The following is a 14,728-nucleotide window of genomic DNA, read 5'->3' as shown; positions in this document are numbered from 1 at the left end:
AAACGCCTACGTCCACGGGACACCGAGGCTCTTCCGATCACCGTCTTGCACTACGCCACCTAGGCGATGCCGGCAAGCAAAGGCAAGTGCCCCTAAGACACCGAGTCTCGTGCACCGCCACCGTCTCTCTCGGTCACCCGACTGTAATCCACTACGGAGCTTCTCCACCAAGGAGGGGGCCTCCTCTTCCCCCGCACAAAGTGTCGTTGCCACTCCACACCAAGACGGAGGGTCACACGACGGATCACAAGTTGCTTGCCGCAGCAAGACTTCTCTCAAGGGAGCTCTCGCAAGAACTAATCCCTATTACAAGCACTAAGCACTCTCACAAGTGTGCTTAAGCCTATATGATGTACAATGAAGCTCTATTGTGGTTGGAGATGTTCTTTGGTGTGTGTAGGATGTCCAGCAACTCCAGCAATCTTCAAATGGCCGGGGTGAGGCGTATATATAGGCCACCAAGTCTTGTAGCCGTTGCTCCAACGGTCAGCTGAAAATCTGCGTACCATCGAATGAACCGATGCCTCTGGCTGATGTAGCGTCGGTTCTTCCGGTCACTCATAACCCGAAGTAGCCGTTGAACTCCTGACAGCTGACGCAGTGATCACCGGTTGAACCGATGCTTTGTACCGATGCATCACCGGTTCTTCCGGTGCTTAAGAATCTTCTCCTGGGCGCTGACGTCATTGCACCGACGCAATACTCTGATGCACCGTTGGTTGAACCGGTGCTGAAGAATCTTCTCTTGGGCTCTTGACATCGTCTTTGGAACATAGGACTCCCAATGCACCGATGCCTCTTTTTGACCGTCGGTTCATCCGGTGCCCATAAGCTGTCTTGGCTTTGATTCCCTTCTGCCATGGCGTCGGTTCTTCCGACAACCATCGGATGCACCGATGCTTCCTGCATCGGTTCTTCCGGTGCTTCAGACCGAAGAGCTTTCAGGGCGCTGCCCTGAAAGCTCTTCGGTCTGAAGCACCGGAAGAACCGATGCCTTGCTACGCCTATCTTTTCTTTCTCTTTGTCATCACTTGAACCTAAAAGCTTGAGAATGGTCATCTTAACAATCGTATTAGTCCAAGTGTTGTGTTGTCATTCGATCACCAAAATCACTCGAAATGGCATAAATGGTGCCATGTTCCTTACAGAAGGATTTCGCAAGAAACCAAAGATTCAAACATCAAGTTTCTAAGCAAATGTGGATGTGTTGGATTGGTGCTGCATAAAGCTATTACAGGATTGAAACGTGAACAAAGAAGAAAATTAAAGCGTAATCTTCTAGTTTTCTTTCTTTGTTTTAGAGCTTTCTTTCTTGTTTCTTTTAATTCCTCATTTTGAGATTTAGAGCCTATTCACTTGTTCAAGGCTAGGATTTTCCTTAATCTAAAAAGATGAATGAGATACAATATACTACCTCCATTTCACATAAAAAAAATATACTAGCTCTGTTTCTTTGTGTTTTTTTGCATTCTCTACTACTCCTAGATAAGTCCGAAGAACAACAAAATAGAAGCTAATAAATCTCTAGTACCTTGCTGATTTCAAACTTTGGAGTTCATTCCTTTTGAATGGGCGTATTTTAACTATCCAAAATTAAATTTCTACTATAAATTCTTCATATTTCTAGTGCAGGACATTGGAACAACTTATTTACTTTAAATATTGTGCGACTGGCTCCAGTACAAATGGATTTATATTCGAGTCAGGAGGGAGTAGCTAGAAAAGAAATGTACAAGAAGGTGCACTGCAGATTCAAGGGTTAATTAGTTTGATTTTTCTTTGTATATTATATAACAATTACAAAACAAATATCGCAACTTATTTACTTATATGAAAAATTAGCAAAAAACTAACACGATTGACTATATATGTGCCAAAATAAAATATGTTTTTCCGATAAATTTACAAATTATGTGGGTGTAAAGAAGTAGAGTTGTTTTAATTTTATTACCATGTTATCATATATAAATTTTCTTACCGTTGTTGCAAACACCAAGACGTAACATTGAAAGGTACTTCAAAAAGTTGCTACCTTAGGTACCAAACTTTGAAATCTATGAGGTCAAAACTTCAAATTTAGTTCTCCTGGTAACAATTCAATGCAAGGACTACAAATCTCTCTTTACTGCTCGATAGGAAGATCATGAATTGAGCTAGCTACTGTAACTGTTAACTCTGCATCTAGAGATCCCACCCGGCCCTCCCGATACTTTTTTCCATAAAATAAAGTTACACAAGCAAATTTTTTAAAATTAATTACAACTATGTAATAAGACTCAACTTCTTCTTCTTCTAACATGATTCAACAGTGCTCCTGCCCTAATTTTCAAAAAAAAAAATAACGGTAAAAAGGTGAAAAGGTCACATGACGATGAATGAGCAACAGACGCGCCGTGGTCCAAAGCCATCCCCATCTGCACGGTGCCAAAAGGCCCCATGCAAATGAATGTGGCATGGCGCTAGGCAGCAGGGAGGAAAGGATAGAAAGGCTGTGTTCACTTCCAAAATTTCTCTCTCCAAACTTCACTATTCACTTATCACATCAGATCTTTTACCTCATGTATGGAGTATTAAATGTAGATAAATAAAAAAACTAATTGCATAGTTTTGATGTACACGACGAGACGAATCTTTTGAGCCTAGTTAGGTCATGGTAGGATAACAATTACCACAAACAAACGAAAAGTGCTACAGTGTGCCACAGTGTCCGATGTAACCCTTTTTACCCCTATTTTACGGATCTAAACACACCCAAAGAGAGATCTGACAAAACATTCAAGTGGCACAGTAACATCACACAGATGCTACACAGAACATGCCTTTATTTCCTTTATTTCCTTTGTGCTGTTGCCATCTTTTTTGCCTCTCTCTCTCCTGTGGCTTGTGGTACTGGTTACACTGAGCAGAAGAGCCGACAAAGTAAGAGAGAACGGTACAATGACATCAATGAGGGGACAGACAGACATGGACCACTGCTAAAATGATTTTGCAATCCATTGCTTTATGATTGGGCTGCCTTCTTTTGCCATCCTTTTCGCCCTTTTTTGTTCGCACCATTTTATCCTACAGAGATCTGAAAAGGATAAGCATATATGTGATAGTAATATTTTGTTAATACTCTCTGTCCGGAAGAGGAGAAACATTCTGGGGAAGTTTTGTTCACATTTGTACTTGATCCTAGGGATTTGGATCCTAACACCATCTTTTTATACTCTTCTAAAAAACACCACCTTTTCTATAAAAAAAGGAGTCCTATAAATATTCTCAAGGACTAGTCTAATTTATTGTTAGTAACGTGAGACTTGATGGCGATCATGGCGTAGGGGTGGAGGAAGAGGGCACCGGCCAATGCGTCCGAAGAAGAGGGCAGGGTAGGAGTGCCAGTCAACAAGGGTGTGGCGGAGGAGGTCGACATGATTGCAGTTGCAATCTGATGAACGCTGTTGCTAATGGGGGAGGGGCACCAGCCACAACAGATGGGATCTGCTGGAGGGGATCGGAAGAGCTGTGCCCTAGAGAGGGGCGTAGGGGAAGGGGGTCGCGCTTGGAGAGGCGGCGCCGACAAGTGTAATAATCCCGATCGACGGAGGCTAAGGCAGTGGAGAGGAGGGGTGGTGCACGGTAGGGCATAGGAGGGGTGCCCGGACATGCAGTACCATGTAGAGAGATAGGCAAAAACACCACACACACTAGGAGGGGGTGACCTCTTATATATATAGGTCGTATAGGTTTGGAGTACAAGTAAGTCAGTTACATGACTTATACAAGTCGAATACAACTATATACATCTAATACTCTATGACTTTGTGGTTTAGAGTACATGTTGCCAACTTCTGTTCCTTCAACAATCTTTCAAAATCAGTAATATAATATCTATTTAAAAGCATAATATAGGTTTGGTCCAACTTCAACTCGTAAACCTACCTCTGTTAAAGAATCTATGATTCACCGATCTTTTCTAATTAGTTGTTGCCATTCAACAATATTTCAAGTTTGTTCCATATAGTAGCTAAAATTTTCTATATTTTGAGTGGCTCTCTCTAACAGTGCTGAGAAATGATGTGGAGGGTGCTGTATATATAGAGACAATATTGATGGCCCAATGAACCGATTTCCTTGCTAATGCCTACTACGGCACATAACCGTAATGTGCCTTTGCGTTCTTTGTTGGTGCTTATTCATTTTGTGATTCTCAACTACATATGATGGAATTATTATAAAGTATATATATACTTGAAAACAATAAAACAACATTTTATGATTTTGTACAAGATATGAAGCAATATGAAACTTTACATCTTGTTTGTACTCCCATATGAATGAAGGACACCATGTATCTTTGTATGTAGTTGCTTTCTGAAAATGCACCAAAAAGTACGAAGTGGATGATTCTCGATAACTTTTGCTATACATAATTATTTTTTTATAATAGTGGGCCCAACAATAATTCCTAGAGAAAGAATTGGGCACTCTTGGAGGTGAGCAAACCATGTTTCTCTAGTGTTTTATTGTCACACAAACTTACACTGCCTAGAATCGTATTACGTTGAACACAATGCTAACACATGTATCACAATAATAACTGTGATGCTCTTAAATATGCACATAACATTTATTTTAAATTGGTAGAGTAGTTTGGAAAAAATTAAGCTAACTTGATGATGAAAGTATACGAACCCAAAAGAATAAGCATGTGGATACATACACATCACAAAACAAAAGGAATAATATAATCATCATCTGGTTAGATTTCCTTTTTCTTTTCCACGTGCCACATGATGCATCAATTCATTACACACCACTGCACCATCATGATAGACATTCATTTTTAAGCTCCCTTCTCTACATTACCCTCATGAACAAACTACCATATATACCATTGCAAGACTATGATGTGTTCTTCTAACCGAAACAAAACTAATATCCCACCTTTTGTTTCATCGCATTGCTAAATTCTTGATAGTCCAAAGACCGACCAAAGTATCGTAAGCAGTATATATAGTTGAAGTGTTGAACCAATGTGCAATGCACAAGTATATATAGCTAGCGCTGCTAGTCATGTTCCGCAACATTCCAGTTCGCTCGCCCCAGCGTGAACTCCAGGCTAGGGCTAGGGCAGTTCATTTCATGGTTGGGTACCTGGTGCAAGCCAACTGACCCACAAGGCTCCATATCCTGACCCAAATGCACAATCATATGATTATTATGAAATGAGAGGTATGAGTTGAAGAGAAACAATGAGATTAATGGTACCTCAATGGTGGATGATATGCCAACTGAACGATGGGTGTCCACATTGCATGCAGCTGGTGGTGGCCATTGATCTCTGAAAAGAAGTTTTGTTTGAAAAATTAATTTGCTGCTAGTAAGCTATAAGGTATATAAATAAATGCAGCTGCCTGCCTTTAGCAAATGCTAGTATTACTGCATAATGCTCTGCTGCTTGTACTGCCGCAACCTTTTGTGCCATGCTTTAAATTCAGACTAGTCAAGGACAACAATCAACACAAAATGCCTAGGTAGTCATAAGTCACGTACAGCTCCTTAATTTCTAGCTAGGCAATAGGTCATTAAAAGGGTTACAGTATTGGTGTACAATTCCATGAACAACTCCAATGTCATGGGAATGCGCCTAACTACTGCATATTGTGTAGCTCGATTAAGTCATGCATAGATGGGCAAATAGCGTGCATATTTCTAGTTTGAAGATGTTAATTTTTTATTGGTGTCACCCTTTTATTGTGCTTTTTAGATCATTAATATTCCTTTTACAGACGTAGATGTGAAATTCTTGCATGTACAAATATCTACCGCTTTGGGTACGGTTACACAATGTTTGAACATTGAGTGCCAATGTATCATGAATAATTTAAATGAAATTGTTGAAAGTTTTATGAGTGAATGTCCAGATTAGTTCAAAATATTATAACCATGTCACTATCTTAAACGATAAAACTTTGTGACTAGAGGGAGTAATAAACTAATAAAAAAATTCCTCAAGAAATTCACCACCAACACACCACATCACCTTGATATTATTACCAACTGTTGCAACATAATTTCCTCTATCCTGCCTATTCATTCTAAATAAATTTAATTTCTTTCATTATGTGCCATGTTTTATTGCTTCCTCAAAATACCAAGGAGTTGCCACTGCGGTAATGCCCTGAACTTTCTTTTCAAACGCCTAGATCAATCCTTTTTATAACATATCAAATTAATTCTCTCAATTATTTGCAAAACTCAAATGATTTTTATGTGAACAATGCCAATAAATAATTATAAAATTTTAAATGCCATCGTCCACACATCTACATACCATATTGATCAATGTTGTATAATTTTTTTCAGAAATGGCAAACAATATAAAATTGTGAATCCTAAATTCCTAGCATGACCTCTTTCTATTTATTTAACATTAGTATTTTTATTTAAAAATACTAATCTTGTTTTGGTACTGTCATGCATGTAGTATACCTCGTACAGCCAGGGGCGGAGTCAGAATTGATGCATAGGTGGGACTAATTTACTAATGCCAATAATTAGAGGGGGCCACACCTTGTTAATAAGCAACATTAGCAATGAGATTAGAGAGGTTTTCTGTCTACTTGCACCAACGTTGGGGGGGGGGCACCCCCCGTCTCCGCCCCTGCGTACAGCTACTTGAGGGAAGCATGTGGCTAGTTTTTTACAAGAAATACGTAGAAGCACTTTAATATGTATGTGGGGAGATCTAGTGACAGCAGGGTATGGTGGACAATGTACAAATTCACCTGTTGACCGGAACTTCTTTTTTTCTCAACACTGATTTTAGCTGGCCAGTTATATATATTGACAGAAAATACCATCGATCGTGGAAACCGGATGGGCTCACAAGAAAAGGCACGTAGGAGTACGTGTGTGTAGAACAATGTACCATAATCGACATGCATGCTTTATTTTCCTCCTCTTTTCTCTTAATATGAATAAGATTATAAGAGCATTCTTTTTTCGAATGAAATAGGAATAATAACATATCATTTGGTACTCTAATTCCTTGCAAAAAATAATGTTGCATTGGTACTTCTAACGGTTTGTAATCTCATCAAGCAATGTGAGAGGTGAAAGCACAGTCAGCTAACAACAAGAATACAAGATGGATGACAAGTGCTAGACTTCACATTTGTAGGTGTGCATGTGCATGCAAAGTTGTGACTTTGTGAGAGGTCAAAGGCCCCCCTGGTCCCTGGAGCTAGCGGCAGCGTCGCAGTGATAAGAAAAGGCAAAAGCAGCAGCCTCCTAGAGAGAAAGATGACAAGAGGACAAGGCCTAATCCCAAGAAACTACAGTACTAGCACAGGCTCTTGGAGGTGCCATGCTGCTGATCAAGTGAGTCAATCAATTTCTCTCTTTCTCCCACTACCGCTGTGTGCATGTGTGTGTAGGGCCTAACATCTTTTGAGCTTTAGCCGTCTCAGATCGTACAACTTCTGCTGACAACTTTAAAGTGCAAACAAACTAACAAAGTTCGGGTATTTTTGCTCTTTAATAAGATAATTGTGATTGTGATCACGCTATCTTATGATGATAAGCCATTCTCCAGATAAAGGAGCAAATAAACAGTTCAAATTACAGCGACAACCAGCCGTCGGAACAAGAGCTAAGAAATGAGATTTGTAAGTGTTCATACCTTGACGAAGCGCCGCTGCGTGCCCGGCCGCCGTCGGAATCCTCGGCCGAGGAGCACTCGACATCGCCGCCGGCATGGCTCGCTGCGCCCTCTGAGGAGGCGGATCGGTGTGCTGTGAACGGCTGCGGGCTGGCATCGTCACCAGCTGATGGAGCCTGGCCGGCATCAGGGAGGTCGTCGTCACCGGAGCCGCCGCCGTCCACTGGACCTAATTGATGTTAAGGAATCACCGAGATGGCTTGACAGTGAGTTTTTGGTGGAAGAACACGTGATAGGCCTTTGATCAATGGAGAATGTGCAATGGGGGTGGCTTTAATTTGCTTACCTGAGGAGGTTGCAGGCTTGTCAGTGCTCTTCACGGTCCTATACATCTGTAAAAGGAGCATCAACAAAATAATGACCAAGAAAGCAAAGCTGCAGACACACCATCTGCTTGGGACGGAGAAGAGGGGAAAAAGGCTTGAAGCGCAGCAGATCATAAAGGATTACTGATCAAGGAATGCACGGCAGCGAAACAGAGCACCAAGAAATGTCCAAAGGAAATTGCTATGGCCTCTCTCTCTCTCTCTCTCTCTCTCTCTCTGCCCATGTCGTCTGGCTGCTGGCTCTGGGGATTGGGCGGTTTGTAGGAGCAGACACGCAATGTATTATTGTGCAATGATGGCATCTTTTCTCGCCCACACGCCCACACATCTCATCTCTCTCTAGGTTCTAGCTCCCCTTCTCTGCACAATCACATCTGACTTCCTCTCTCATTCAGTCTCAGTCACTGAACACATCCATCGGAGTCTGTGCCCAGGCAGCTCAAGATTTGACCTCACACCTAGCTTGTACATGAGCCGAGCCCCAACAAGAACCAAGAACAGATGATGAAGAAGAACACAAAATTAAAGAATTAGAAGAAGATCACCACAACAGAGCTCGGAACTCAACCTGCAAATGGCTCTTCACATGCGCTAGCGTCAGATCCTTCACGTCCATCAGCTCCAGCACCGACTTCGGTGTCGCCCCTGCGTGCCGGACAGAGGCCAGGGGAGGAGATCGATGAATACCGCATGAAATGATCCGAGATTATATGGCCAAGAAATTGTTGTTTTGGATTATTGTTGGAGCTGATGAGTACGTAATAATAATCCGGCCGGGGAAGAGAGAGACTTACGCTCGTGGCCTCCAAGGAGCTCGACGGCGTGGACGAAGCGCGCGTGGAGGCTGCTCGTCCACCGCATCCGCGGCGCGCGCATGCCGCGCCGGGAGGCCGGGAACTTGGGCATGTAGCGCGCCGAGGCCAGGCTGCCGAAGTGCTGCTGCTGCTGCTGCTGGTGCCCGCCGCCGTAGCCTCGGAACGTGTCGGCGAGCACGCCGTGGAGGTGGAGGCGCCCGGTGCCCGACAGCATCCGGTGGTACGCCGACGGCGAGAGGAACACCGCCGCCGCGGGGTCCGACGCCGAGGGCGCCACGGCGGTGGGGGACGTCGTCGTCGTGGAGCGCAGGGCCGAGGGCCACGACGACGCGTGGTAGGGGTTGTAGAGCCCGACCTTTGGGTGGCCCTGGCGGTAGTCGCCGGCGGCGCCTAGAAACGGATGGCCGGCGGCCCGCGGGCTGCTGTAGACGGGCACCCCGTTGATTGGACGCGCCCGCGCCGCCGCCTCCGCCGCGGCGTCGAGCGAGAGCCGCGGCACGGTCACCGGCACGAACGGCGCCGCCGCCTGCGCCGTGGCTGCGGAGGAGGAGGAGGACGGCGAGCAGTAATTTGCCGCCGGCGGGCGCAACCGCCACGGCAGGACGTCCCCGCCGGCCGCCTCCTGCTGCCGCGGCGGCGGCGACAGCGACAGCTCGGTGGACGCCGTGGATCCGTTCAGCCGGCGCCACGGGTCCCCTCCCGCGGCCGGCTGCGCACCTCGCCCCCCAACAGCAGCGGCGCCCAGCCGCCCCGGCGCGGACGGCGGCGACGCGGCGCTGCTTGGCAGGCTGATGTGCAGCGACAGGTCCGGCGCCGACGCTGCCCGCGCCTCCATAGATGCAGCTAGCTAGCCTCTCCGATCCCTAGCTCTTGTCGGCGGCTAGCGTTAGCGTAAGGGATGCAAGAAAGGCAAATGGCCAAGGTTCTTGGTGGTGTTCTTGGGAGATGTTTTGTTTCTGCTTGCGTGTTTGAGGAGTGTGTATGGTGCCTCTTTTTTTTTCCTCTCCTTTTTTCTGTGTGTGTTGCTATCAGTATCAGTAGCTGCTAGCTTAGAGCCAGGGCTTTCTCTCTCCTGTTCGTTCCTCTTCCATTCCTTGAGATGTCAAGGGAGATGAGATTTGAGGGCAGCTGAATTCAATTGGTTTCTTGTGTTGTCAACTTGTCTTTGTTAGGTTATGGTATTAAAGGGCCGGAGACATGTGGGAAAGAGACTGATCAGATGAGTATAAATACAAACAGTGAGCAGAGAGAGAGAGAGAGAGAGAGAGAGAGAGAGAGTAGTATGTCTACTATATGAGAGGCCAGGGGTCGCTTATGCGCAGGCAAGGCACGAGAAGATCACAACTCTAGCGGCGGGACCACTGCAAGTCAAGATCAAGTGTATTCATGAGTAAAATCACCAAAGCTGCACATTCTGTGAAAATTAGCTATCATGAAACTACGTCTATGAAGACATCCTTTTTCACATTAGGGTTTCCCTAATATTAATCAATTTATATGTAGTTGGAAGAGTGGGTTGAGGTCTTTTGAGGAGGACAACATTTTGCTTTTCCTTGGTGCCCTATGGCCATTTAAGTACTCTCTCCGTCCCATGAAGAGTACAATTTTAGGTTTTTTTCAGACAGATTAGTGGTAATGTGAAAAGACTCTCGTGCCCACAATTGTTTGCCACATATGGTCAGTTTTGACATGCAATTCAAATCTGACCATAATTTGGCAGGTAATTGAGATCCAATCTCTAGAATTGCACTCTTTGTGAGATTTTTTTTCAAACTCAGGATTGCACTTTTCATGGAACGGAGGGAGTATATTTTTTTAATAAAAGGATATGTGGCCCTCCCGTGTATACACTTAACCCATTCCAAATGGTGGAAAAGTACCATGAAAAATGATTGGACTTGTACATTTTCGTGATGATGCCACTAGCAGCTATGTTCTGTAGTTTTCTAGTACCAAACTAGGGCCACCATTTTTGTCTGTCTTCTTTTGCCATCTTCTCTCAAGGTGTGGCAAGAGACATGCATGTTGGGGTTAATATTAAGTCTTGAGGCAGACGATAAACCAGAGATAGATTTATTAGATAGGGGTGTAGGGAATGTGACTACTATGAGAAAGGCTAGGTTTGTTTGTGCACACACATAAGAAAGTGACCGCCCTATATAGCAGTATGAAAACAAGTCCAAATTATATTTTTGTTCTTTCTATTTAGGAAAAGTCCAGTTTATTACACCCTCGAACTATCATAAAACTCTAATTCAACCTTCAACCACAAAACCAGATAATAAAGGTCATCCAACTGATGAAAACCGGACAAGATTAGGTTTTTGGATGGTTTCAAAGGTGGATTTGTATTTTTTGTAAAAAATTAAAAGTTTCTAGTTAGAACTAGAAAATCAAAACTAACTCATTTCAAACTAGAAAAATATGAAACTAATACCAAAATTTTCTAAAAATGAACCTATGTGTTGTTGCTCTATTCAATAATATATATATATATATATATATATAATATTAGGACCATAGAAAAATTGGATCCGAATAACTAAGAAATAGAGTGCCAATATATAGGATACATTTTTAGGAAAGTATTGGCACCCATTTTATTTTTATTTAAAATAAACTACTTATGATTTTTTTAAACTCAGATATTTTTATTTCTATAAAATGAAAATCCGCCTTTGAAACCACCCATAGGGTCATATTTGTTCGATCTTGACAGTTGAATGGCCTTTGCTATCAGGGATTTTTGTTGAAAGTTGAAGATCAGACTTATACTATAGTTCGATGGTGTAAACTAGACTTTTTTACTTTTATTTATGATTAGGACAAAATTTTGTTTGGTGTAGAAATATGAATAGTTCAAATATAAAGTTTGACAATTCTATCTATATGTAATAGTACTATTATTATGGTATTGGCTATCTTTCTTCATCCAAAATAAAGTGCCCTTCTTTCCTGTTACACTAGGTAGCTTCAGGTTAAGTATTAAAAAACTTTCATGTTAGCTTGCTTGTAATTTTTTTCACATGTGAGTACTTAATGTCTTAACGATATAACACTATGTAGGCATATATACGTTATTTTTGTGTATGACGCAATGGCTTGCTGGGGAAAAACCTATGATCATAGATTACATCATTTTTTATCAGGAAAAGGTTTAAAAACCAAGTTGCAACTTGGGATTTTGGTAAAAAAAACATATCCAACTTGCACGTTTTGGTTTACCCCTACGACTCCCATAGTCCCATTGAATGTCAAATACTCCCTGGCTCTAACTGACTACAGGAAGGTGTTTGTATGACTTACGAAATGGCATTGGAGCTTTATAAGGTTTTCTGCTCTGGACCATTAATTGAATATAATAAATATTGATTTTCTCACAAACCCCTTAAATTGCTGGTCAGTTGTTATGTTTTTTGCTTTTATCTTAAGAGGCCTTTTACAATTCTTGAAAATACTTCCTAACATTAATGCCTCCCAACGCTTACCTATAATATTGTTTTTAATTAATTTTAATTATTGAAAGATAATAGTAATTGGGATACCCCAAATCCGCACCATCCCCACCTGCCTCCGCCAAACCCCATGCTCGTCGTCACCCCCAGCGTCGCCGCATCCCGCCACACCGTCGCCCTCTCACTGCATGCCGCCGGCTATCCCCGCATGATCCTCAAGGATGCGTCCGAGGTCGTCCTGAGATGGTGCAGCTCCATCATCGATTGCACTGGGAGCGTCGAGAAACTCACGGATGCCAAGGCCAAGCGTGCGGCCAGGGGTGAGGGAGGCTGTCAAGACATGCCGCTCTGCAGCCTGCAGGTATCAATGTCGTCCGCATGGTTACTGGTGACAACATCAACACGGCCAAGGCGATTGCGAGGGATTGCGGCATCCTCACTGAAGATGGGATCGCCATCGAGTGGCCAGACTTCCGGACGAGGAGCCCCAACGAGATGAAGGAGATCATACCCAGAATGTCACTCACACTCCATTTCTTGTTGTCACTCACATTCGCCAGTGTGAGAACCTGAAAGAGCATCTAGGCCCCTAGTGGGTTTTGGAGTATTGATTGACAACACGATTAAAGGACTAACTTGTTTGCATGAGATCATGAGCAGATATTTAATTAAGTAATGGGTACTAAATGAGATGGCTCATGTGTTGCAAGCAAGTGTGTTTATCCCATTGGTAAAATGTGTATGTGACAAGCAAAACAAGAAAAGAAAAATAGAGCAATGTATTCATGGTTGATATAAAAGCTCCAATATGAGAAGGCTTGTTTCGGTTTAAAATGGGATTTAAATTGACAAGTAAAGGTTGTGTGAATGAGATGTGATATGCTTATGCATAATCTCAAATATGGAAGATCTTGTCATATGTGATAAATGGTTATTAACTAAAGAAGCAAGCAAGGCAAAAGAGAATGAGACATGAGTTGATGCATATATGATGTCTCAAATTGGAAAGCTTGCATATAAGATTGAATTGAGAATTCAAACTGACAATGAAGATTTCATGCATGACACAAATCAATACGAGTTCAAGATGGACGGCTAGGATAAAGGTAGAGGACCGAGAGGCGTGTTTCAAGAGGCTACGCAAGCGATGGCTTGGGGGGAGCAAAGAAACCGATACGGGTCAAAGTCCGGAGATCCTAGAGTCATGGAGAGCTCTATGTTGAAGAGTGTCATTATTCAAGTAAAGAAAGTGACTTGTGAATCAAGTTGGATTTCACTCCTATGCAAATCAAAGATTCAAAGTCACTAGCTCAAAGCGGGAATGCTCAAAGAATGAAGATGTTGATGCCCACAAAGTACTGAAGAAAGGATGGCATGATCAAAATGGATTTCATTGTAAGTTAAATGTGATACAAGCCTACATGAAACTATATGTGATGCAAGGATGAAGAGTTGGAATTCGGGAATGGGTTTCTAGGTACTAAGCTTGGAGAAGGGCAATTGTAGTTGTGCCGAGGAACCAATGCTAGGGTGACGAAATATTCTTTGGGTTTAACTTGAAGAATCTTGGTCATGTGTGGTGTTCATGTTGGCAAGTATCAATCTTTCTAGAATCTTATTGTGAAGACGGGTGACTTGAACTAGAAGTGGATTTCATTTAAAGATAAAGGTTCAAGGTCACTAGCTCAAGGAAGATGTGCTCAAAGTAAAGAATCCAAGTTGGATGCACACCTCAGATTGTGATTGATCAACACACGGCATAGGATGAAAAGGAGAAGCTCAAGAAGTTGAAATATAATTTATCTTTGATCTTGAGTTTAGGTATGCCGTACTATCAATAGGGATGCATCACAATGGTCTTTGGTTTAGTCTCAGTGCTCAAGTAACCCATGTGAGTTGAGAGAGACACAAAAGCCTCACGTACACATTTTAACTTTGCTGCCAGGGCAAATCTGGAAGTTCCGGATTTGGCACACGTGGCACTAACGGCTAGTTGGTTTGAAAACCCGGAGGTTCCGGGTTGTAGAATCCGGAAGTTCCGGGTTCTAACTGTCACATAACGGCTAGTTTTATTGGGACCAGCTATTTATACCCCTTAGCCCCCTCCTTGGTGGGCTGCTGTTCCAGGCTCTATTCTGTTGATTGCTGGTCGTCCCAAGAAGCTTGGTAGCCATAGTTGAGCTCTCCCCAACATCTCTTTGTGAGATTGTGTGATTAGTGTATATCCTTGAGTTGGGTTGAGAGAGTGAATGTTTGAGAGCACTAGAGAGCACAGCAAACCTTGAGCACTTGAGATTAGCCATGGTTTGTGTGATTCGCATTTGTTACTCTTGGAGGTGAAGCCTCCTAGACGGCTAGGCATCGCCGGCTAGCTCCCAAGGATTGTGGTGAGCAGCGACAAGTTTGTTGCAGCACCGATCTTGT

At 43.0% G+C, this 14,728-nt stretch overlaps 1 protein-coding gene across 1 annotated transcript; it reads right to left on the bottom strand.

Annotated features, from left to right (window-relative positions):
- Positions 1–4,702: 4,702 nt before the first annotated feature.
- Positions 4,703–10,041, bottom strand: LOC120712386 (probable transcription factor RL9). The gene is made up of 6 exons (XM_039998152.1): positions 8,829–10,041; positions 8,603–8,679; positions 7,995–8,040; positions 7,670–7,877; positions 5,254–5,326; positions 4,703–5,175 (listed from the first exon to the last, which is right to left on the bottom strand). Exons 1-6 carry the CDS (start codon positions 9,682–9,684, stop codon positions 5,053–5,055), a joined length of 1,383 nt encoding a protein of 460 aa, XP_039854086.1. The 5' UTR covers positions 9,685–10,041; the 3' UTR covers positions 4,703–5,052.
- Between the last annotated feature and the right edge of the window lie 4,687 nt (positions 10,042–14,728).

Source organism: Panicum virgatum, chromosome 6K, assembly GCF_016808335.1.
Source record: "Panicum virgatum strain AP13 chromosome 6K, P.virgatum_v5, whole genome shotgun sequence".
Taxonomy (NCBI): domain Eukaryota; kingdom Viridiplantae; phylum Streptophyta; class Magnoliopsida; order Poales; family Poaceae; genus Panicum; species Panicum virgatum.
The sequence above is the reverse complement of the archived record's forward strand: the minus strand, read 5'-3'. Positions and strand labels throughout refer to the sequence as shown.